Consider the following 27,326-nt stretch of genomic DNA (forward strand, 5'->3'; position numbering starts at 1 on the left):
AATCCAGTGCAAAATTTACATTTTTCATTTCTATGGGCTATCACCAAGGTAAACCACAAGTAATTAAAGAGAGTCAAACTAAAATCCATAAGCTGACAGTAAAAGTTTATTTAAATTAATAAAAGAATATAAGAGCTATATTCATGTACACAAAATTACCTCAGTTTGTTCAAACACAGTCAGTGGATCACTGATTCCCCTGTAGTTAAAGGCAAAGTAGAAATAGATACATGCACCTGCATCATAAGTCTGTGTCACCCTAAAAAACAAACAGACAAAAACCCCCCACAAGGCTTTAAGTGAAACCAGATTCAATATCTAGAAACTTAGAGGCAGTATCATCTGAATGATTTGCTTAATCCATAATCTCATTCTCTACCTACCCTCCTACTCCACAGGAAGGAAAACAGATACACAGATTTGCTAGATAAAGGATACCGATGAACTATTTGTACTATTTTCATAACTTGTTTGGTAAGTCTGTACTGTTATCCCAAAAAGTTTTAAAATTTTAAGATGTAAATATTTCTCCAATTGGCCTGAAATAAACAAAAATTCCACTTCCTCAGAAAGTATATTGCAGTTAAAGACAGCTCCAAAACAGACCTCATGGAACTTAGTGATCCCTTAAAAGCCTTCTGAACTTCCTCAAAGTTAAGAGAAATAAATATGAGAACTTAAAACTAGAAAACAAGAAAAATGTTCAAATACCAAAAATGATTGGGTAAAATACAGCATCTTCACCAAGTTCACATTAATAAATTAGTAATGACTTTGAAAACAAATTGAATGACACAAAGCCTTAAGACAGTGTCTCTGAAGGGTTTATACTCTAGGTCCCGTATTTGAGGATGCTGTATGTGTGTTTGCAAAAGATATCAAGAATGTTAGATTAATAAATCATATACATGATATATATTTGGGCTTTGAAAATGCAATTAGGTGAAGCATTTAAAAGGGAGCTAAGGTAATCATAGTCAGATCTCTGAAAGCAATTTACAGAGGTTCCCACAAAGAATTTAATTCAACAGAAGGAGCAAATATAGAGGAAACACTCTTTTTTACTACACAATACAAACAGAATCTAATCTAAAAATTTAATGGCCTTTTAGGCCAAATGTTAGGTGCCTGAAAACAGAAGAAATGTACTGTTTAACAATGCTACTGTCAATTTGCCAGCTGTGTTTTTCTTCTAGTGTTAATTCACACCCATAAAAAAGATCCCTTGAATGTTTACATTTTAAGTACCAGATTTACAAAGTTTAAGACAAACTGGAGAACTATGTTAACTACAAGGGCACTATCACTACAGATGACCACGTTTAAAGAATATAGAATGAAATGAGTTTACAGCAATTAGAAAATATGTATCACTCACATGAGAATCATCAATATCAATAAACAGAAAATATAATTAATATTAGTAGAACACTGCCACCTTCCCACAAACCCAAGATCTATATTACACAATTCAGTTTTCAATAGAGAGGCAGGCTTCTAAAATTACAGTAAAGCTTGATTGATCAGTATCTCAAACAAAGTAGAAATGACAACATTTTTTGAAAAACCTTAATTTGGGACCATTTCAGAAAATGACTTAGAACTAAAACCTATTAACAGCTCAATTCTATCACTTAAGACACTTAAATACTAATGTCTTCCAAAATCATCTGAACAAGAGATAGTGTTGCTGCCAAAGTTGTTATATTATTAATTTCTAAAAAAAAAATAAAAAAGTGCGCTATATACTTTTCAAAGTACTGTACTTATGTTAGACTCTGCTGCTGCTGCTGCTAAGTCGCTTCAGTCGTGTCCTACTCCTAGCGACCCCATGGACTGCAGCCCTCCAGGCTTCTCCGCGTCCATGGGATTTTCCAGGCAAGAGTACTGGAGTGGGGTGCCATTGCCTTCTCCAATGTTAGACTCACTGGCTAGTAATTTCTTCCCACAAAATTTGTTCAGAAAATTTAGGATTAGAATTCCAATACACAAAATAATTTTTAAAAGACAGAAATGAAGTAAAATCAGTAAATGCATGTTACAGCTGAATTCTTTTCCTTAGAATCTTTGATTTCAATGAAATCTACAACTATTTAAATTAATTTCAGAATAGCTTTTTAAAAAATGATTTAAAAAGTTCATCTCACACATTCAAGCATTTACACTCAACACAAAATAATCTCCTTAGCCACTGTTAATCAGCCCAAATCAAACTCAACTAAAATTAAACTCTACTTAAATGTTAGTTTAATCAAGTATGTGCTATTAAAACTATATTTAAACTCCTATTTAGTAAAACACTCAATTAACTTAGACTTTGTACATCCTAAACTTTGGTTTTATAAGATAATCATAGAAGCTAAAGTATTAGGCTTTTATCAGAAAATCCTTAAAAAAAGCCACATAATAAATGACATATGATCAATTCAGAATATATATATAACAATTCTATCCACCTGCAGTACAATACATAATGAAGATCCTTAGGCCTTATGAGTACCATTTAAAGAACCTAGATGTAAGTGTTGTTACAGAAGGTGTCCTAAAGACAGAATATTTTACTTCCCAGTCACTTTCAGGAAGTAGTAGTTTATCGCAATGGTAGTCTCATAATGGAAGGGAAGATCTCAAGAGATGCTGAACAGGGAAGAAGGGCAGAAGAATGAAGAAAGGATATCTGTTAAGCTGAGGCTTGACATCACAAAAGAATAAAAAATCCTCAACTTGACAAGAATACACCCTATTATTTTAAATGCTTTAAGTTTTACTATTAATAAATGACTTTTGGATTAGTGGGCCTGATTTGTTCTCAGTTTTATAATATGTGGCCTGACAGACTAGACAGTCAGGCCTCTTATTCTGTGAGTTCACAGAGAAAATTAGTATCAAAAGATTGGACACAAAGTGCCCCTTCTCAAGAAAACATCCTTTGGGTCTGCTGCTATTTAACTAAGAGGACAAAATTATTAGTTAACTGTGATCCAATACGGATCATAACTGTCCCATGTGGAAGACATTAGCCATATGTGGCATTGTAAATTTAAATTATTTGAATTAATGAAGTTTAAAATTCAGGTCCACAGTCACATCAGCCACACTGCAACAGCTCAACAGCCACATGTGGCTTGTGGCTACCATACTGGATAGGACAGATACAGAACATTTCCCTTATCACAGAAAGATCTATTAGAAAGCAATGAGTTAATCTTCATTTGGATCTTCTGGCTCCACTCATTCCTATAGTCCATACCCAATGATTTAATCAACAACTGACAAAGTGGTTAAAATGCTTTTTCTCTATTAAAGAAAGAGCTATATTGAATGTGTTTGTAATTTACAGTTTCTTGACTAACTATGAAATTTATAGTTTCAGTGAATAAAGAGGTCCAGGAGTTTAGACATTTGACTCTTTATCTTTATCATCGTGCTGTCCAGACAGGGCAGAAGGCTCACTTGTGGAAGGGTGTTCTACTTCTGTTGGGCTCAGGACCACTGTAAAAATCCTAGTTTAGTTGCACAGTCCTAATAAGTCACTAACACAGCAAGTGAAGTTTAGGAAAGCCTGCTAAGTGGAACAGACTGAAGCTTTTCCTCAGCTCACAAATTACACTTTTCCATTAATTTTAAAAAGTTTTTTCAGAATAAGAACTATAAAAACAACAACAAAAAACAAACAAACAAAACTCACCTGCATGTAGAAAGAGGAGCAAACTGAACACCCTTCTCTTTGCATTCCCTTGTTATTCTTTCTTTTACATTTCTACAGAGATCTACAACCCTAGAAAACAAGAACGGAATACAATATTAAGTTTTCACATAAGTTTCAAAAATTCTAATAATTTGGTTTATTAGCACACTTCAAGTCAGACATTCTCTTAAACTTTTATGTTTATTCCTTCAAGAATAAACAAGAGTCATGATCATTCAAACTGAGCCTTCCATTCAAAAATTTAAGGGAGCAAAGTCCTTCCCCTTTTTGTCATAAGAAAGATAGAAGTCAGAGGGGCATACTCAGGTCTCCTAAAAATAAGTTTCTTATGCTAAGGAAAATCCAATTTTGAAATAAATTTAACTCTAAAATTTTAAAAACTTTTTTAAAAGTTCTAAAGAAAATATTGATGAAAATTCAATTCTGGGTCATAAGAATACCCCAGTTGGTGCTAGAGGTAAAGAATCTGCCTGCCAATGCAAGAGACGCGGGTTCAATCCCTGGGTTGGGAAAATCCCCTAGAGGAGGAAATGGCAACCCACTCCAGTATTCTTGACTGGAAAATTCCATGGACATAGGAGCCTGAGGGGCTACAGTACATGGAGTCACAAAGGATCTAACATGACTGACCATGTGCATGCACGTGCACACAATCCCCTCCCCCACACACAATCTACACCCATGTCTAAGAAGTCTCCCTTAATTTAAAAAGAATTGCATTAGTAATCACATATTATACCAAATGTTCAATAGATTATTCAAGCACTAGGCTAAAATCCAGCTCAACAAAGACTTACTGGATACAAACTATGTATAAAGTTATGCCAGATTATTTAATATTATAAGTCAATGAAAACAGAAAAGCAAGGCAAGTTCTTAAAGGGGAGGGAAGACTGGCAATATTTAACAATATTAATCTATTTTTTAATGTGAGTTGTAACATATTTTTATAACCATATATTTTGTTTCATCTGGAAAATAAGACTCAAAGTATACATAACGCATGTTATTCTCCAATAAATATCGTGGCTACACATTGATGATGATTCTGTGTTTTAAATCTTGGTCTTTAGAACAGAAAAGATGACCAAAAGTTACCTTTATTTCCAATAAGAACAAGGAATAAATAAAATATAAATATGAACAAGGTTGTAGTGTTTTATTAGCATGTCAATTTTATAAATACAGTGTCTAAAAATTCTATAAATTCTGACTTTACAAAACAACATTGAAGTTAAATTCTGCTTTATTCTGTGAGAGCTTAAGGCACATAAATAAAATCTGCTTAACCTTAATATCTATAGGAGTTAATGTGCATTACAAATTTATAAAGCTAGTAAGTTCTTTATTATGACTCTAGAAAATGGAATTTATGTACTCCTTGAATGAGATACTTTCTAGAAATTATTTGTATAATTCTCACAAAGCTCATGCAAAGGTCAATACAGTCCATTTGGACCAATCACTATATATGAGGCAAACGTAACTGTGTATACTTTTAAATTCTTCAGTTCAGTTCAGTGCTGTCACTCAGTCACGTCCAACTCTTTCAACCCCATGAATCGCACCACGCCAGGCCTCCCTGTCCATCACCAACTCCCGGAGTTTACTCAGACTCACGCCCATCGAGTCAGTGATGCCATCCAGCCATCTCATCCTCTGTCCTCCCCTTCTCCTCCTGCCCGCAATCCCAGCATCAGAGTCTTTTCCAATGAGTCAACTCTTCGCATGAAGTGGCCAAAGTACTGGAGTTTCAGCTTTAGCATCATTCCTTCCAAAGAAATCCCAGGGCTGATCCTTTAGAATGGACTGGTTGGATCTCCTTGCAGTCCAAGGGACTCTCAAGAGTCTTCTCCAACACCACAGTTCAAAAGCATCAATTCTTCGGCGCTCAGCTTTCTTCACAGTCCAACTCTCACATCCGTACATGACCACAGGAAAAACCATAGCCTTGACTAGACGGACCTTTGTTGGCAAAGTAATGTCTCTGCTTTTCAATATGCTATCTAGGTTAGTCATAACTTTCCTTCCAAGGAGTAAGCGTCTTTTAATTTCATGGCTGCAGTCACCATCTGCAGTGATTTTGGAGCCCCTGAAAATAAAGTCTGACACTATTTCCACTGTTTCCCCATCTATTTCCCATGAAGTGATGGGACCAGATGCCATGATCTTTGTTTTCGGAATGCTGAGTTTTAAGCCAACTTTTTCACTCTCCTCTTTCACCTTCATCAAGAGGCCTTTTAGTTCCTCTTCACTTTCTGCCATAAGGGTGGTGTCATCTGCATATCTGAGGTTATTGATATTTCTCCCGGCAATCCTGATTCCAGCTTGTGCTTCTTCCAGTCCAGCGTTTCTCATGATGTACTCTGCATAGAAGTTAAATAAGCAGGCTGACAATATACAGCCTTGACATACTCCTTTTCCTATTTGGAACCAGTCTGTTGTTCCATGTCCAGTTCTAACTGTTGCTTCCTGACCTGCATACAGATTTCTCAAGAGGCAGGTCAGGTGGTCTGGTATTCCCATCTCTTTCAGAATTTTCCACAGTTTCTTGTGATCCACACAGTCAAAGGCTTTGATATAGTCAATAAAGCAGAAATATATGTTGTTCTGGAACTCTCTTGCTTTTTCCATGATCCAGCGGATGTTGGCAATTTGGTCTCTGGTTCCTCTGCCTTTTCTAAAACCAGCTTGAACATCTGGAAGTTCACGGTTCATGTATTGCTCAAGCCTGGCTTGGAGAATTTTGAACATTACTTTACTAGCATGTGAGATGAGTGCAATTGTGCGGTAGTTTGAGCATTCTTTGGCATTGCCTTTAAATTCTTACCTGACCTTATTAGCTAATTTAACACTACTGACCATTTCTTCATTGAAAAAAATTTCCCTTGGCTCCTCTAACAGCACTGATTTTCCTCCAGATCTTCTAGACTGTAATCCTTAATTTCCTTTGTTAACTCTTATTTGGATGACTTAAATGAATCTTTGTTTGTATTCCTTCAATACTGGGGTTTCCTGGAGTTCTTTCTCAGGCCTTCTTTTTTCTTTCATTCATTTACCTGAAATTGTATCTTCTCCTTTGGTTTTAATCACAAATCTCAAGCTGGTATCTCTAAAATCTTCTACTCTCCAACTTGGATCTCTCAAGCAGCTATTTTTATAGGCTACATTCTTACAGTGTTCCAGAGTTCATTCACAGGACTTTATACAGAATATACACTGAGCACCTAACAGGTGCAGTCACTGTGCTAAGGCCACAGAGGAACACATAAAAACTAGTAAGACCCATAATCTCTTAAGAGATTTATGCACAAAAAGGCCAAGCAATCTAATAACGTGTGAGGGCTGAAGACCCTAATCCCATGGTTTGCTGCTAACTATGGTCTCTACCTAGCTAAAGGTTTAAGAGAAAGTAAGTTACTAAATGGTAACAAGTAAATTTTAAGTCATGAATACAGCTGTTTTCCCTTAGTTTTATTTATTAATACTTTAGCTGAAGACATTGTTTTAAGTGAAAACTAATCAAGTATGTAGCCCTGTATAAAACAGATAATAGTCAGTGAGTTGAAAAAATATGTCAGAATATACAAGGAAAGGATAAAGAAAAATGAAAAGGGAGTGCATGATCAGTTTCCACAGTTGGAAGAGTTTAAAGACAAAAGGGAAATCATCAGTTAGCAGGAATTGATGACAAGGAAATTCATAATACTGAAGAAGTTAATACTACACTAACCCATTTTCCCCAGTAAGGAAAAGTATTAAAGACTAAAGTGGTCTCTGAGACAACTATGAACAGCTCCCAAACTATATCTGCTGTTCGAAAGTGTCAGATGTGGATGAGGTGATAATTCTTTTTATTTATAAGATTTATTCCCCCTATTAAAATTTAGCATCCAAAACTGAATGCTATGAATTTAACAGACTGATACTCTAAATTTGATTACTATCTTATGGTGCATGGAGTATTAGCATCAATACACTGAAGTCAAAACTCACAGTACATGAAGACAATGTAGAAAAGTAAAAAGTTTTCTGGGGGAGGAAAAAAAACAGGGTTAAGGTTGAACAAAAATGTTAAGGTAGGCAACACCTAACAGGTGTGTCCAGTGGGATCTGTTGGATCTTATATGCTTTATTACAAATTTAAAATAGTAAATTTTATAAAGAAAAAGTAAAATGTACCTAGAATAAAAATGTACTAACAATTTCAAGAATTTCCTATTTACTGAATGAGTTAACTCACAGGTCTATTTTTAATAAAGCCATTTCACATTTCCTAATCAGCATTTATTATATTTCCCTAACCAATATTTGTATGTATACATGTATGTAATTTTGAAACAGAAATTATACATAATTTCTTAAAATTGGATTTCTTTCAGAAATCACTTAAATTCCAGTTAAGATCTTGCTTAATAGTACACATACAAATATCAAAAGCTAAATGATATGTTACAATGCTGCTGCTGCTGCTGCTAAGTCGCTTCAGTCGTGTCTGACTCTGTGCGACCCCAGAGACGGCAGCCCACCAGGCTCCCCAATCCCTGGGATTCTCCAGGCAAGAACACTGGAGTGGGTTGCCATTTCCTTCTCCAATGCATGAAAGTGAGAAGTGAAAGTGCAGTCGCTCAGTCGTGTCCAACTCTTAGCGACCCCATGGACTGCGGCCCATCAGGCTCCTCCGTCCATGGGATTTTCCAGGCAAGAGTGCTGGAGTGGGGTGCAGGCTGTATTTTGGGGAGACTTTCTAGAGTACATTTAAGCATATTAACCATTTAAGAATTTAAATCAAAGCTAAGTCAAACCACACAATGACATTTAGTGTTCAATAAAATTCTTTAAAATTTAAATTTCAGTAATACCATCCTTCTATGGGGCATGGGCAAATCTAAAATTTTTAAAATGGCTTGCAAATATGACATTCTGATGAAGATACTAATTTAAATAAAAGTGATTACCTTTTTTCAATGCTTCTTTGCAAAATTTTAGAAGTTTACATATTCACACACAAAGATAAATTAGTCCAGCAACTTGTATAGCATATTTTAATAATATCAGGCATTTTGTTTCATTTTACCTGTCCCAAGGAGCAGAAGTCTCAAAAGATTCTCCTAATATATAGTATTCCAAACCCAAATCCTGTTAAGACACATACACAAAAATCAAGGAATTATAAAAGATGCAGAAGTCCATAATATCAGTAGTATTTCTTGTTCATTGTTCGTAAGTACTTCGTGTTTCTAATTTAACCTTCTGGACTCTTTACAATCTACCTCAAAAGAGTATGGGAAAGTGGTCCCAAATCCGAGATACAACCTCCAGGAGGACAGAAACTTTGTCTTGTTTTCCTCTGTGCCCTTGGCACCAGGTGGAGTGCCTAAACATGGTAGGCACTCAAATATTTCTCTAATAAATGCAGTCTCTACCCAGGAACTGCCTGTGTGTACACAGAGAACACTAGCAGGATAGATTTTAGTGGCCTAAATAAATAGCGAATTGACCAATACCAAAAAGTGATCATTAGGATCAAAGGAGCAGGGAGATAGGGAAGTCACGGGCAGAGGGGACTAGAGAAAGGAAAAGATATCTTCTTCAAATCAACTTTTCTTTAAAAATAAACTCAAGAATAGAGTGTTTCTCTTTGTAGTGACTAAATAGATAAAATATCTGGACCCATCTCAGCTAGGAAAATATGTTTTATAGCATATAAAATATATTGCTTATATAAAAAGTAACTTATAATACTAAATTTTTTACCCAGAGTACAATGCTGTTCTAATATCAAAACTGGAAAGAGTCATAAGCCACCACAGAAGTGCAAAGGTATGAAAGAAAATTTTATAAAGTAGAAAAATCATAGACTCATGGTAAGTTACAATAGGTTAAAATTTAAGAAAATAAAGAAAATTTTATTCACTTAAAATAAGAAAATGTATTGTTTGCAACATAAAATGACAAGAGAAATATGAGATAACTTACTCGAATGTATGCAATGACATAGGTCAACAAATAACCTCTCTGTCCATTATCTTCCCCAGTTGCCAATCCCCTGTAATTAAAGAACAAACTGTCAATATATTTCACATGAACTATTAAAAATAAATAATACTAGCCAGACTGATCAATACCTCAAGATAACTGCTTATAAGTTTAACACAGATTACATTACATCTCATTTTAATTTCAATCTCATTTATCATAAAGGTATAAATGTGCTATCAAGAGAACAGACTTGGACAGAAGAATTTTTAATAGTCAGTTTGGTAATTAACTTTAAACTTTTATAGCCACCAAACTAGTAAACCTGAGTGATATAAACTCAACCAATTCTATTCAGACTAAAAAGAACAGAGACTCAGCCATGAGAAATAAGCTTAAATAATCTTCACAAGGACAAGATACTTAAAATACTATTTTACTCATATTCTAATCTGTATATTCACGTATTATAGTCTTATTCATATATAAAGATTTGCAATGAATGACTACTATCTTCTAACACCAAGAAGTTTCTTGAATACTTGAGCATATAGCATCTGGAATATTAGACATGGTGTTTACTTTATGGGACTTATCATTTAAAAGACAGACAAAACATACTTATACAGATATATTAAAATTTATGAAGCATCATATAGATAGATACAAGAGCAATAGTATGAACATATCCATTTCAACTGGAAAGTAATTTTATACATAGCGGATATACGTGGTGATCTAGTTAGAATTAATCCCATATAATGTATATTTCAGTTCAAGTATTCTATTTTGTTAAAGTCATTCTAATTTTAAAAGACTAGGAATGACTGATTTCCTCTACCTTCAATACAGAGTCTTTGGTTTTGCTTTTTTCTACCATTAGGCAGAAATTAAAATTTAAGTAGTTTCAGTCAACTCAACAAAACTTATCCCAAACTCTCAAAGCACCCACTAAAAATCCCTCAATAAAAATGAACAGAAAAATATCTTTTCTTGTGGCTTTCTTGGGCCATGACTGAGGGTTAACTTTCATGTCTCTCTTCTCAATACACTAGGAGATTCCCTGATGGCTCAGATGATCAAGAATCCACCTGCAATGCAGGAGACCTGGGTTCGATCCCTGGGTTGGGAAGATCCTCTGGAGAATTAATGGCTACCCATTCCAGTATTCTTGCCTGGAGAATTCCATGGACGAGGAGCCTGGCGGGCTACAGTCCATGGGGTCGCCAAGAGTCAGACGCGACTGAAGCGACTTCCACTCTCAATACACTAACTGCACCTTCTTGGTCTCAGGATGCTGAGCTCTTAACCGAGGTATTGCTTAAGACTCAGGTTTTGAGCCTCTTCTCATTTCTCTTATGAATTCAATTAACGCCTTCCTTTCTTCCCCTCAATGTTTTGCCTGAAGTCGGCAGTAGGCAGTAAGTAAATAATACAACGCATATGTACCTTTGTTCTATACAAACGTGCATGCCTGCATGCATGCTAAGTCACTTCAGTCAAGTTTGACTCTTTGTGATCCTATGGACTGTAGCCTGCCTGGCTCCTCTGTCTATGGGATTCTCTAGGCAAAAGGGCCTCGGTGGTAGCTCAGATGGTAAAGAATCTGCCTGCAATGTAGGAGACCCGGGTTCAATCCCTGGGTCAGGAAGATCCCCTGGAGAAGGAAATGGCAACCCACTCCAGCATTCTTGCCTGGAGAATCCCATGGACAGAGGAACCTGGAGGGCTACAGTCCATGGGTTCATAAAGAGTCCGACATGACTGAACGATTAAGCACATATGCCTCCAGGAGATCTTTCTGACCTAGGGATCAAACCCACATCTCCTGAGGAAATACTGTAAGGCACTTGTAAGCTAGGACATATTGGCTAGATCAGATATGCCAGTATTATAGTTGGATACACATAAATTAGTATCATCCAGAAGGAGTAGTGAAGACTTAATAGGAACACCTCTAGTCTAGAACTACATGGGAACAGGGTATAATGAAACGAAGGGGAGGTGTTTGTTAGTAGAATGTTAATGAGCAAGGAAAACAATTTACATCAAGCAGCTGAGATTGAAAAGTAAGGAGAAACAGAAGACAGTTCTGGGTTAGATGCGTATGGATATGAGGTGGGGGTAGGGAGTCAAATAAAGTTCCAAAACAAAAAGGAAACTAGTCAGAAAATTGCTGTGGCAAGTGCTTAGAAAAAAACAGATGAACCCAGAGAAGGAAATGGCAACCAACTCCAGTACTCTTGGCCGGAAAACCCCACGGATGGAGGAGCCTGGCAGGCTACAGTCCATGGAGTCACAAAGAGCTGGACATGCCTGAGCAACTAACACTTGACCAGGATCAAAAGACATACAGAAGTAGATACCAATACATCTGTAAACTTACTACATGATAGTTTCGACAACAAAAATCACTGGCAAAGAGAAAGATTAAGTGCTCCTTGGAAATTCACTCACTGAAATGATAATGACGGTGGCCGTTAAAGAGCAGATTTTTAAGTGATTATTACTTTTTCTCTGCAATTTTCTCTGTTCATTTTTTAAACAATAAGCATATATCATGAAGTTATCAAAATTGTGGGAAAAATAACAGGATAAACAATATTCAAAATGTAGATAAACTTAATAAAATCATGACAAATTAAAAAAAAAAAAAAACAGACGAACCCATACCTCAGGTAGATATGAACTGGAGTCAGACACTGACTCCAAGAGAGGAAAAACCCTACTGATAGAAGAAACACAGTTCACGTAAAGGAGAGTGAAGACTAGGAGAGGGTGCAAGAGACCACTGCTGGGAATCTTTGAGAAGCTGCATTCTGAGTATGTACTTGGTGAGAAGTAACAGGTATAAACATTTAGCAGACCTGTCTATCATTTTAATATCTGGCCTACTGATATAAAATATAGCATCCATATATATCAAGATGAGAAAGAGTTCAACTTTGCAGTCCCAGGTCAAAGCTATTTTTCTTTAGATCCTCTTCTAAATCTGACAAAGGGAAAAAAGAACCTGTTTCACTTGGAATCTAGTACAACAAAGTACAGAAATATGCTTTTTTTTTTTTTAATCTAAAACAGGAAAAAACTAGATGTCCATTCTAAATTCATAAACCTCTGCAAAGAAAAGCTGCTCTGGCTTTGCTTTTCTGAATCACAGGTTTCCCTACAAATTTAGCTTTTTGGAAGCTCTATTTTTTTTTTAAAGGCTTTCAGAATTACTTTAAGATAAAGTATCTTACCAGCCAGAATTACTTTAAGATACAATATGTAAACCATAGTAGGGCTTAGATTAAACGCTTGTAACTTGCCACTTTTGCAGCCATTTCAAAAAACTATACTTAATTTCAACTGCCTTATGTTACCCATCCCCTACTTCTTACCCCTCTACCACAAATTTTAAATATCAATTAACAAGGTTCTTAAATTTAACGCTGTTTCATGAAGGACTAGGAAGACTACTGAAAGAGGACTGAGACAATTTTTTTACATAAAAGAGCCATCTGGTGAACCTAATCACTCACGTTAAGTTACGTCAAACAACCTAAGCACTTTAAAAGTCACACTTTAAGTATAACCCTTTAAAAACAGTAGTATATTACCTTAAGTTCTATGCTAAATGTCAACACATCTGTCACGGTTGGTGACAGGCAATGTTTATTCTGCTTAGTTTTTAGAGAATTTAAAATATGTTACCAGCAAACATAGATAAACAACCAGAGTACGATTATTCAACATTTGCTATTATATTCTGTTGGATCATATGTGTTCAAAGGTATTTAACAGTGTTTGGGTGGGAGTGGAAGGCAAAATGGTAAACTGCTAAGATAATACACAAAAAAGTTCTCAACTGTGGTAGAAACAGAGGATAAAACAAAAGAACAGAAAACAAAGTATAGATTAACAATGCCTTAATTCAAAATAAAATATGTAAGCTAAACTAACTTATGAAAACTTCATTAGAGAGAAACTTAGTGATGCTTTCCTTCAGCTAATCATGTAGGAGAAATGATTGAGGAATAGGAGTTGGCAGGGTAGCATCTTAAATAAAAATATGCTTGAATCTTCAGTGGCTGAAACAAAGAACTAGTGCCTAGAGAAAACTAGGGAAAAACCAGGACTTCTACTAGAAAACCACATGAAGATGTAAGTATCAAAAAATCAAAAGAGCCCTAAGTCATCTGCCTAGAGATAGCACGGAGTTATTCAATACAGACTTCTTCATCTAAATGAAGGGCACCAGATGAAAGTATACTACAAAACTAATTACAAAACATAATTAAGAAGTCACAAATAATAGTAACAAAAAAACTACACTCCCTTTACCATTGCTTTAAGTAGATATCTCATTTACTATAATCTATTTTTAATGGATGAATTTGATACAAATTTTTTTTAGTAAAAACAAATTGCTGCAATTAAATCAGTAGTTCTGGGTCTCACTGCTGCTGCTGCTGCTGCTGCTGCTAAGTCGCTTCAGTCGTGTCTGACTCTGTGCGACCCTACAGATAGCAGCCCACCAGGCTCCGCCGTCCCTGGGATTTTCCAGGCAAGAGTACTGGAGTGGGGTGCCATTGCCTTCTCTGCTGGGTCTGACTATCAGTATATAAAGAGAGCTGAATCATCTTAAGATTCACTCTTACTGTTAAGTTGTAAATGGCTGATGTTATATGAGAAAAACAAAACTGGCATTACATGAAAAGCCAGTTCACCACAGCTGACAGTTCAAATTAAATAAAACTGACAGAACGGTTTAGATAAATACCTAAAGATTAAAACACACTGTTTTAAGGGTGACATAGTAATCAGGTATAAAAAAAGCAGAAGATGCCAGGGGAAAATATTCTGGTTTCATTAATCCTTTCAGCAAATATTTAATCAAGCATCTACTATATATCAGGCATCAATGGTGATGCCCCAAGAGACATAATATAAAAATTATGTGTGCATTAGGACAAAAAGGTCTTTTGTCACCATCCTGTACCCAGTATAACAGGATATGTGCCACATAACTAGTAATGATTTGCTGGTTACTCCGTACTGAGATTATAATTATAGATTCTATAAAGTGCAATTTGTGTGTGCGTGTGCACAGAGGTGGGGGTGGGAAGTAGCAAGGTGAACGTAAGCAAATTTAACCTTACAAATAGTGATCAGGTTTTCATTTGAATCTCCTTAATTGTTTCTCACTAATAACATGGGTTTTAAGAAAAAAGTTTTCAAATCAAATTGCATACGTACTCCACATAACTTGGAAACTAAAAAATATGTACATTTCAAAAAAATTTCAGAGTTAACCTGATATCTAAGCCATCCAATCATTAAATGAATTTTTATAGTACTCTTAACTAATTTGGTTAAAACATCAATAGTTCCCAAAAAGTACTAAGGAGAAGAAAAAGTGAAAGATTAATGAATTTCAGCTTTTACTAAAAAAAGTATAATTCCACTAGCAAATTTTAGAAGAGGGCAAAAATAAAACTGAAAGATTATTTTGCAATAATCAAGCACAATTCAAAGGTAAACTAAAAATTAAGCCCGAGATCTTTTTCTCTCTAAGAATACTACACTTTAATACTAAGTTCAGAAAACCCTAAAGACAAAGGACTGAATATTATATATGAGGAAAGCACATAAAAGCAGAGCATTCTAAGACACATGGCTCCAAATTAAGTGTTCATTTGTTCTCATAAAGAACAGCAAAAAAAAAAGGGGAGGGGAAATAAAAGTAAATATTTACATAGAACCCAGATTAAAGATAATGAATATGATATATTTTAACCTCTGAAATTAGGAAGGAAAAAAAAAAAGACTGGTATCCAGAAAACTGTCAGTTTATTATGTACTTAAAAATGAAAGAAAGGAAATGTAGCCCTGATAAATGGCATTTTCACTATAGCTCTCATCCATCAATCTTATAATCCATCAAACAGACAGACAGAAACCACCCAATCATTATTCAGTTGGTTATAAATGTGAAATGTTTTCTGTTTCTTTATACTAGCACAAAACAGTAAGTGACAGGGGGTGGAGTACAGATAATTCATCAAACAGTTTTGATTAAACACAATTTCCTTTTAAAAACATAGCATGTTTTATACATATACTATTACCACTAAATAGCAACATGACTGAGCTTTTTTCTACTTCACTTAGCACAACAAAGTTATAAAATTATCATTAATGAGAAAATACAATAAAAGATTCACTATGTCATGTATATGATTAGAATAGTAAGAGCAACATACCAATTTAGCTTCCTACAAACCAACACAACATTTTAAGTTGACTGTCATTTATGAACACAAATTTAATATTTAAAAGAGTACATTAACAATTGCTTGGAGACACCAGAATTTCAGTTTAACTTTCTCTTGGCATTATGAACTTAAAGCCATACCCAAATTTTGCAGCGATGTCATACACTTGCTTTTCATGCTGAAGAACCTTCTCACGGTCCCCCTCAAACAGTAACGTAGCGACACTTAGCTGATTTGGATCAAATCCTTTAAACTACAAAAGAATATTATTATTACTGATAAGTTTCAGCCTACAAAACAATAAATCAAAATACATTTTGCTCTTTTTTTCTTTTGATCTCAGCTCAAACATACCAGCTCTTTAAAATTTGAGCTTTGGAATTTTATACATCAATCAAAAAGAATGCTTAATGTACCTGTTTAGGTTATCACAATAGAACAGTACTATGGAAAACTGCTTCATTTCAAAGTATGCTGAGGTGTCAATTACAATGATATATTGGTAAGGAAATACAAGAAATAACTTGCAAGAATTATAAATGTACCAAAGAATCAAATAAAACTACCAAAATGAAAGAACATAATTAGTATCATTATATTAAGGACGTTTGGTGGCAGGGAAGTAAAAAACCAACAGCATCCTTAAATACCACCAATAACTTCTTTCTAAATAATATTTTCAAAGGAAATCTTACATCTTCAATTAAAAATACAACATATCTAAGAATAATCTTAACAGGAAATACATAACTTTGTTAGGAAAACATGTCTAAAAAGGTGAGAGAAACATACATTCCCAAGCACATAAACTAAGTATTATAAATCAGTCAGTTCTTGCTCAAATTAATATACAAACTGCTGCTGCTGAAATTTTAATAAAAAATATCAATAAGCTTTCTAAAATGATGAAGAGTTTCTAAAGTTTTTCTAGGATTATGAACAGGTAGATAACGGTGATAACAAGGAAAATTCTGAAAAATAAGAGGGAAAATTAGATCTACAAAATTAAATTCCCTTAATTTTTCAAGAACAAAAATTCATTAAAAAGAATCTAATACATTAGAATGTCATTTTCTTAGATAAGTATGTAATAAAATGTCTTAGACAAGGCAAATCAACATAAGAAAAGGAGGGATAGGTTACTTAATGATGTTATAACAACTAGTTAACAATCAGGGGGGAGCAGGAGATGAAGGTTAATTTAGTTATCTCATACCATAAAATTGAAATAAATTCAAACAGTAATAAAGATAATATTTCTTAAAATTCCTAATATAAAAATGTGAGAGAGAGAAGGAAATGGCCTTTATCATAGTTCTGGAGGAAGGCAGGCTTTTTCTAAGTTTAAGAGTCATTAAACAATCACAGGAAAGATAAAAACTAGAAAATTTTGTACCAAAAAATAAAAAGAAACCTTATTAAAAAGAAGTCATCTGAGTGGAAAAACTACTTATAACATTTATGAAAAAGGCATCTAATAATTTCATTATTCAAAAGACACACAGCAAAGCATTAAGCCATCCCCCCCTTAAACAAACAAAAACTCCACAAATCTGCTACCCCTAGCAAAATAACCACATTCAACTAATTCACAAAAGAAATTATGTCTAGGAAATACAGGGAAATGGTCAGTTTCACTGGAGTTTCAAGAAACAGCAACTAAAATAAAGTACTATCTTCCCCCTGGATTTACTAAACTTAAAACAAAAGAAAAAATTCCACATGTGCAAGGATGCAACCAAAAAACGGCACATGTGCATCACCACTGGTCAAAAGTTTAAAAAAACTGCTACTTTTATTTCACTTCTAGGTATCTACTATGAAGGAAAAAATTCAAACTATAAAAAACACTGTATGCATAAAATATTCAATGCAATGTTATTTCAGGAAGTTCAAATCTGAGAAAGATTTTATATTTCCTGAAATTGAATGTGTAATTGAGTTGCTTGATTAAATATTTATTACAACATAAAAAATAACAATTATGAAATGCACACAGCAACATGGAAAAGCATAACAGGTGTGTGTAAGGAAGAGAATGCAAGAAACAAAATTAATCAATATCCTAAGCATTAAAAAACCCTTACCTTTGTAATATAAAACTTTTTTAATCCATCCAAAAATGATGTAAAAATAGAGGAAACCTGAGGTTTAAGCGCATGACCTAATAAGAAAAAAGTTCATATTTTAAATTAATAGCAAATTAACTTATCTATGTTTTTTGTAACAGCAAGAAGCTATTTTATCTTAGTATCCTAAAAGAAAGTGAACATTTTCATGACTTTAGGTTTTATAATTTCCCTATGATATATATATAACATTGGTATTAAGATCTACATCTTTTATCTTTGTCATTTCCTTCAAAAGTCACAAAGAACTTTTTTGTTTACCAAATTCCTTCTCGGGTGTTTTAAAACTCAAATACTACATGTACTTAATACTACACATAGTTTATCTTTCAATGGTATAGTTTATACACAGTAAAATCACTTCATTAATTTTTATTTCATTAGGAACACCCAATAGTGGCTAGTGCTACTTTCGTTTTTTTAAAATTATGCAGAAACCATTCAGAACTAGAACCAAATATGGAGTCGATGCCAAGTTTAAGGCTGTTTCCTAATTAATTCTTAATTCATCCAGAATTCTTGCATATAACTAGTAATTGTTTCCTTAATTACACCCAGAGAGCTAAAATTCCCCCAAAAACATAAATGATGTCTCAGAGTCTGTTAAATTAACATCGTTGCCTCCGGAATGAGCTTAATCGAGTGAAAGTCTTTTACTGTTTTCTCCTTGTTTTCAAAGTAGCAACTTCTTAACTCCCATGACAGTTACATTTAAGAGTCATGCATCTGGCCTTGGCACTATGAGCTCAATTCAGAAAAATTTGGCATACCATTCACATAAAATTTTTATAAAGAATTTTAAAGCCTCTAGTAAATCTAAAATTATTTCCAATTAAAAAGTTTACTTTTAAAAAAGGCTTTAAGATTCTGGGATTCTGTTTATTTTTAAAGTGTGGATACCTTCCTTTAAAATAAGTGTAAACAACAAACTATCTTTTTTGAAGGAAAAAAGAGGGAGAGGTGGAGAGAGATTTCTGGAGGAAAAACTGTCACTTGCTATCTTTGTTTTCCTATTCATCTATTTTTTTTAGAGCGAGATTCTGAACCTGTAATACTTCTTACATTCTTATACATTATAATAAGAATTTACATTACATAAAAGACCAACTAACATAAGTCTTACTTAACCAGAAGCTAAGAATTATATATTAATGCTGTAACTGAGCAAAGCAAAAAACAAAAAATGAAGGGCAGATTAGGTACAGATCAACCTAGCAATCTTTTTCAGATACTGGATCACAAGACGTTTGTTTGGGGATTTTGTTTTCTTTTATTGTAACCTACCAGAGATATTCTCTAGTATAATCAGCACTTTTAAAAGATACCATTTCTAGCATGGATAAAGTTAAAGATATCAACAAAATGAGTCCCAGGTTAAATTGCTTTAACAGCAATTGGAAATAAATATATAAACATAAATGTGAGAGCATGTGTATCTCCTCCTCATAAAAGACTTCTGGTCCACATACCTTTACACAATGTATGAAGATTCCAAACATTACTACTCTAGTATAGAATAATCCTTAAGGGTATATGCTCATCTTATCACACTGCAACTTAAATGTGTAACTTCTATTCGTTACCACCACTGTGAATTAGTCCCATATATCTCTAACAATGAATTGACATGATAGCTTTGAAGCATAATTATTATAAAAGTGATACTAACTTTTAAGTGGGTCCAGTATTACTATTAAGAGGATATTATCTTTTACTTAAATTAATTTTGCCTATCAAATTAATTATATCCTAAATATATTCCAGCTATTTTATCTTATGTAAACAAATGAACTAGTTGCTAAATTTACTAGCTGGACAGTTTTGATTAGTGAATTTTGTTATTGTTACAGTGTTAATTAAATAGTTTTAAAGGATTCAATAAATCCCTGTTTCAAAGAAGTGCTCTGAAGCATTAGAAAAAGTCACGGGCTTTGGAGTCAGACAGATTTGGGTTCAACCCTAGCTCTACCACATGTAACTTGTGGACTATACTCAAAATATTTAGCTTTTGAATTGTTTATAAATTGGAAATACAGTTTTGAGGGATGGTTGTGTGCTACGGATAATGTGCTTAGTGAAAGTGTTAAGTCACTCAGTCATGTCTAACTCTTTATGACCCCATGGACTGTAGCCCACCAGGCTCCTCTGTCCATGAAATTCTCCAGGCAAGAGTACTAGAATGGGTTGTCATTCCCTTCTCTAAGAATCTTCCTGACTCAAGACTGACCCAGGGATCAAACCAGGGGTCTCCTGCATTGCGGGCTGATTCTTTACCATCTGAGCCACCAGAGAAGTCCTTGACAATGTGCTTGCATGTGTGCATGCGAAGACACTCAACCATGTCTGACTCTGTGTGACCCTGTAGACTGCAGCCTGCCAGGCTCCTCTGTCCATGAGATTCTCCAGGCAAGAATATTGGAGTGAGTTGCCATTTCCTCCTCCAGGGCTAATTTGATGATTAAGTCAATCAACATGTAAGTGCCTGTTATGTGATAGATACAGGACACATATAAATGAACAAGAAACAGCTCCTAAATGTGACAAATGTTAGTTCACAGGGAAAATTTGTAGATAATTTCAGTGTACTCAATGATATGTATCATTTCAATATACTGAAAACATATCATTTCAATATATTAAGAGTCAGGTCAGGAGAAGGGATGATAATAAAAATATTAACAATTAATAGTAAGGTTTGTGCTCTATTAACAACCAATATGGTACAAATATCGACCAGTCAGCCACATGGCTGGTACAAGGTCTTGGACACCCCTTGCTGTGCTAAGAGTTATTCTTTAATTGATTGATCATGAATCCATGGCAAGATATATAGGAGGGAAGGCTTCAGTGAATACTGAGAAATCAGAAAGGTTACAGACAGCAAAGACACATGATCAAATCTGTACTGGTGGCCAAGTAAAGGGCAGAGGGAGAGGAGACACACTAAAGACTAGAGACGAAGACTAGAGAGGGTAGACCCAATCTTAGAGCATGTTCCGAGGTATAGTTACCAGAACGTGGAATAGGGATGGCAGGCAGCCAGAAGGATCTTTGCTTTGAAACTTTTTAAAAATTGTTATAGGTCTCAGTTTCATTGAGTTAGACAAGGCTGTGGTCCGTGTGATTAGATTGACTAGTTTTCTGTGATTATGGTTCGTGTGTCTGCCCTCTGATGCCTCTCGCAACACCTACTGTCTTACTTAGGTTTCTCATACCTTGGACGTGGGTATCTCCTCATGGTTGCTCCAGCAAAGCACAGCCTAGATCACTCACCTAGAGCCAGACAACCTGGAATGTGAAGTCAAGTGGGCCTTAGGAAGCATCATTACGAACAAAGCTAGTGGAGGTGATGGAAATTCCAGTTGAGCTATTTCAAATCCTGGAAGATGATGCTGTGAAAGTGCTGCGCTCAATATGCCAGCAAATTTGGAAAACTCAGCCATGGCCACAGGACTGGAAAAGATCAGTTTTCATTCCAATCCCAAAGAAAGGCAATGCCAAAGAATGCTCAAACTACCGCACAATTGCACTCATCTCACACGCTAGTAAAGTGATGCTCAAAATTCTCAAAGCCGGGCTTCAGCAATACGTGAACCATGAACTTCCAGAAGTTCAAGCTGGTTTTAGAAAAGGCAGAGGAACCAGAGATCAAATTGCCAACATCCGCTGGATCATCAAAAAAGCAAGAGAGTTCCAGAAAAATATCTATTTCTGCTTTACTGACTTTGACTGTGTGAATCACAATAAACTGTGGAAAATTCTGAAAGAGATGGGAATATCAGACCACCTGACCTGCCTCTTAAGAAACCTGTATGCAGGGCAGGAAGGAACAGTTAGAACTGGACATGGAACAACAGACTGGTTCCAAATAGGAAAAGGAGTACGTCAAGGCTGTATATTGTCACCCTGCTTATTTAACTTATACGCAGAGTACATCATGAGAAACGCTGGGCTGGAAGAAGCACAAGCTGGAATCAAGATTGCTGGGAGAAATATCAATAACCTCAGATATGCAGATGACACCACCCTTATGGCAGAAAATGAAGAGAAACTAAAAAGCCTCTTGATGAAAGTGAAAGTGGAGAGTGAAAAGGTTGGCTTAAAGCTCAACATTCAGAAAACTAAGATCATGGCATCTGATCCCACCACTTCATGGGAAATAGATGGGGAAACAGTGGAAACAGTGTCAGACTTTATTTTTTGGGGTTCCAAAATCACTGCAGATGGTGACTGCAGCCATGAAATTAAAAGACGCTTACTTCTTGGAAGGAAAGTTATGACCAACCTAGATAGCATATTCAAAAGCAGAGACATTACTTTGCCAACAAAGGTCCATCTAGTCAAGGCTATGGTTTTTCCAGTGGTCATGTATGGATGTGAGGGGTGGACGGTGAAGAAAGCGGAGCGCTTAAGAATTGATGCTTTTTAAGTGTGGTGTTGGAGAAGACTCTTGAGATTCCCTTCGACTGAAAAGAGATCCAACCAGTCCATTCTAAAGGAGATCAGTCCTGGGTGTTCTTTGGAAGGAATGATGCTAAAGCTGAAACTCCAGTACTTTGGCCACCTCATGCAAAGAGTTGACTCACTGGAAAACACTCTGATGCTGGGAGGGATTGGGGGCAGGAGGAGAAGGGGACGACAGAGGATGAGATGGCTGGATGGCATCATCGACTCAGTGGACATGAGTTTGAGTGAACTCTGGGAGTTGGTGATGGACAGGGAGGCCTGGCGTGCTGCGGTTCACGGGGTCGCAAAGAGTTGGACACGACTGAGCGACTGAACTGAACTGAACTGATAGGTCTCAGTTACAAATAAAATTTGCCCACATAATTAATTTTACTAAGGTCAATGTCCAAAACAGTTTACTACAATACTAGCATATAAATGGATAATACAGTCTTATCAATCAGACAGACACATGGTTCTCTTAATACCTAGGTCTCCGAATGCAGGCCAGACACAACCCAGGTGGCTTAGTTTTCATTTAATTATTATATTAAATTTCACCATTTATAGGACACATTTATCTTAAACTTTTATCAGTAGTACAGATATTCTGAAAGAAATTTACTTAAAGAAATGGAAGCTGTGACTTAGGAAAGGGGACACACATATACCTATGGCTGACTCATGTTGATACATGGCAGAACTAACACAATATTGTAAAGCAATTACCCTCCAATTTAAAGAAAAAAGAAAAAAAAATGAAAGCTGTGACTTATGATTTTAGAACATTTTCTATGTTGTCAATCTGAATTCCTTAGTTCAATTTCTATATAATTACGATAATCATTCTTCCCTAAATAAAAATTTAAGCTACTCTTAGACCAAACAAAAGCCTGCCTAACAGCCTCTAGTAATTATTATTGAGCAATCATTCTAGGACTATGTTGAGGGTACTTAAATTCTATAAACTTAAATCCCAAACTAAATTTCATAAATAAATAAATTTTATAAATATACTACATTAGATAAAAAAATAAATTTCAGCATATAGAAAAACTCAAAAGCAATAAAACTAAAATTGGTAAGATAATAAATTGTGTTAGAAAGTTTAAGACTTCAAGCAAAATAGGAAGAAAGAGAAACATGGTTTACTGTTACTGAATTCTCCACCCAAATATCCCATGAGCACCTTAAACACAACCCATTGTAATGTCTTTTCCCCAGAATCATCATTTCTTCTTCTAGACTATTATTCAATGCATCCAATTAATCAATCAATCAGATATCAGGAGTTGCCCTAAATGCTTCCCTTTATTTAACGTTCCACATCCAGTTGGCAAACTGTTCTTTGGAAAATCTATTCCTTACTTTCCATCTCCATTGCTACTGCCTTAAACAAGGCTCAGCCCTCAATATTTGCCTCTTTAAACCTTTAAACACCTCCTCCACACTTGCACCATTCTAATCCATTCTGCATAATGCTAATAGAATGAGCTTTCTAAGATGTAAAGCTGATTTATTCTATTCCCTCTACAAAGATTTCCCTCTGTGGACAAGAGAAAACCCAAATCTATCCTGCAAAGCCCTAGTCTACCCATTCAGCTTTATCTTCTGTAACCACACTCACATTAGCCTCTTTTTGAGTCACACTGAATGATCTGAAGTTCAAACACAGCACTGAGGTTTATGATACCATATTTTTAGTTGACAAGTGAACAAAAATTTGGTAAGAAAGAAAAGATGGTCTCAGGCAAACTTTTATTCACGTTTTAAGATTTAGTTTAAGCATGACTCCTTCAAGAAGGTTTTCCCCGCTCTCTGCCCCAATCTTATGCAAAATCAAGTAGGATCCACCTACTTCATTTGCACCCCAGGGTATTCAGTGCAGTCTTCTTTCATATCATCTAATACTCTTGCACTTATTCATTTATATAATTATCTGTCCTCATTAGACTGACAGCTTCCTGAAGACTAGGAGCTATGACATTTATTTTTCCAGCTTTGCACTCAGTCTTCCTTCTGGCACATAACTGGTGTTTCATAAATTTTTGTAGCTTAGAGTGCTGATTTTAAAAGCACCATTCCTTACTCACCAAAATGAAACTGCTGGTTGTCCATTAGGCGAATAGATGCAGGAGCACATCTCTGTTTTAAAAAGAAAAAAATGGGATACAAAGTTAATATGGTAAAGAGTCTAAACAGTTAGAAAATGAAAGTCACCTTTTTGTATTTGAGATCAAGAGCTTAATTCCTAAAGATACATATGGGGGAAAAAATCTTAACTTTTTATATAATTTTATGACAACAAATAAAACATTAAATGCTTCTATAAAACATGTGGAGAGGAGAAATCTATGTATATAATGCATACATACACACATATGTTGCCAGATCTTTATTTGCAACAACATCTGCTAAATGCTCAGCAAAGACCTGTGGAAATAGCTATACCTAACGGAAGTATTAGGCTTCAGAGTGGATTATTTTAAAACAAAGTAGAAAATTTATAAGACTAAAATCAAGCCTAGAGTGTTATGCCATTTATGAACTATAATGTGTCATTAGACTCGTATACTCTGCTAAAATGAGGAGGACGGCGGTGTTTATGTGAGGCAAACTACTTTAAAAATTTAACTGTGATGTCTTCATAGATAACTCTAGGACTTGTTTCTATTCATTTTAAATAGAAAAACTCTCAATGTCCAGAATTCTTTAAAGGTTACCTGGATGAAAACAGCAACAAAATCTGAAGCATAATATTATGTATCTAAGGTATCTACACCAGTGTTATGTTAGTCTAGACACACAGTGAAAGCTGCAGGAAAGAGAAATGACAAAAGGAAATATTCATATAAATTCTGTGATGCTACGCTACCATACAAACACTAACAAGGTTTAAATTAGCTACAGTTTTCCCACAGAATTAAAGTGAGCTTCACTCTAAACTTGATTTTTATATTCTATGGAACTTTTTAATATGGTTAAACTTCCACCAAGAAGCTGCTTTCAGGGACTTCCCTGGTAGTCCACTGGCTAAGACTCAATGCTCCCAATGCCTGGGGCCTGGGTTTGATCCCTGGTCAGGGAACTAGATCCTGCATGCCACATCTAAGACCCAGTGCAGACAAACAGATACACATTTTAAAAAATTTTAAAAATGAAGCTGCTTTCAGACTACAAAATTTTGACTGACAGAGTTTTTAAACATTTATCTCCTGAATAACATTTATCAATAAATTTGTATTAACACAATGTTAAAATTTATGAGAATCATTTGAAAGAACAAAACTGTGCTATAACATTTCTGCTATTATGTGCTTTTAACTGAACAAATACTTAATTTTATAAAACCATTCATATTATATATTTTATTTTACACAACATAATGGTTAGATTCTTATTTTGGACATTGTATAATTTATTTGGACTTCTCTGGTGGCTCAGATGGTGAAGAATCTGCTACCAATGCATGAGACTTCCCCTATGGCCTAAGCAGTAAAGAATTTGCCAGCAATGCAGGAGAAACAGGAGATGCAGGTTTGATCCCTGGGTTGGGAAGATCTCCTGGAGGAGGAAATGGCAACCAACTCCAGTATTCTTGCCTGGAAAATCCAATGGACTGAGGAGCCTGGCAATCTACAGTCCATGGGTTGCAAAGAGTTGGACACGACTGAGCATGCACGCACATATAATTTATTTACCCGCCCTTGATAGTAAAGGGATAATATAATCTATATTTTTAAAAAGTCACTGCCAAATCTAACGAACAATACCAGGTAATTTATATACTTAGCATAACAATAACCTACTGCCTTACATTTTACAGAATCCTGTTGTGTACAAGCCACTTTCATGTCTTTATTTGATATAAGAAACAAGAAATAACCTTGTCAAAGTAGCAGAACTTGTATTACCGCCATTTTACAGATGAGAACATAAGAACCACAGGGATTAAAGACTTGCCTGAGGTTAGATGATTGTAAAAGAGTAAGGTAGAACTAGGACCAAGATATTCTGACTGCTAGATGAATAATATTTCAAATAAATCACATAGCCTCAAAAAATAAAACATCACAGGTAAACACACTTTCACGCAGAGCTTTAAAGTCATATTTGAAACAAAAATTACATGAAAACCCATTTATTTGCTATTTTGTAGTATTGTTAAAAGTATAATATTTATAAAATAAAAATCTACAATCGGAATACTTTCAAATCTTGGTATAAAGGTATCTTTGTAGTTGAGTTAATGCTTCTAAAAACATTACCAGCTTCCAAACTACTGAAGGAAAATCAATTTTCCTGAAATGTTTTTACTAAGACAGGCACATCAACTTTGAATAAAACATACAAAGCCTGAGGAGAGAAAATTTCTTTTATTCATAAAAGAAACAGAATATCACTTAACATACATATTTATATGTTTAGGCTTAAGCACACCAGTAAAATGTAAGAAAGAACTCAGTTTTATTAAAAAAAAGAAAACTTTTAAACTCCTACCAATGACCTATAAGTTCTACCTCTTACTGCCACCCAGATTCTATTCCACCTGTATTTATAGCAGGTGTTAATAATGAAAATACCCCACATAGGCACATATATATCGGAAAATGAAAAAAGGATTAATATATTACATTTATAGTAAACTAGTGGAATTCAATCTCAAACAACTAAAATATGATATGTAGGCCTTGATGAAATCTTAGTTTGAAAAGACTAACCACAAAATACATTTTGGGGACAACTGGAATAATTGATTATAGAATAATACTAGATGGGATTAAGAAATTACTTCTGGACTCT

At 34.9% G+C, this 27,326-nt stretch overlaps 1 protein-coding gene across 3 annotated transcripts in view; it reads right to left on the reverse strand.

Moving 5' to 3' along the window:
* AGPS (alkylglycerone phosphate synthase) overlaps nt 1–27,326 on the reverse strand; it is a 127,187-nt gene that overhangs the window by 21,776 nt on the left and 78,085 nt on the right. For all 3 annotated transcript variants that reach the window (XM_055572121.1, XM_055572123.1, XM_055572122.1), the window contains exons 12-18: nt 24,617–24,668; nt 18,036–18,112; nt 16,089–16,201; nt 9,689–9,758; nt 8,787–8,848; nt 3,689–3,778; nt 160–259 (exon numbers count right to left, since the gene is read on the reverse strand). In XM_055572121.1, the coding sequence (XP_055428096.1) occupies nt 160–259; nt 3,689–3,778; nt 8,787–8,848; nt 9,689–9,758; nt 16,089–16,201; nt 18,036–18,112; nt 24,617–24,668 (564 nt within the window). The remainder of the gene's footprint in view (nt 1–159; nt 260–3,688; nt 3,779–8,786; nt 8,849–9,688; nt 9,759–16,088; nt 16,202–18,035; nt 18,113–24,616; nt 24,669–27,326) is intronic.

This window comes from Bubalus kerabau, chromosome 3, assembly GCF_029407905.1.
Source record: "Bubalus kerabau isolate K-KA32 ecotype Philippines breed swamp buffalo chromosome 3, PCC_UOA_SB_1v2, whole genome shotgun sequence".
In the NCBI taxonomy this organism is placed as follows: Eukaryota; Metazoa; Chordata; class Mammalia; order Artiodactyla; family Bovidae; genus Bubalus; species Bubalus kerabau.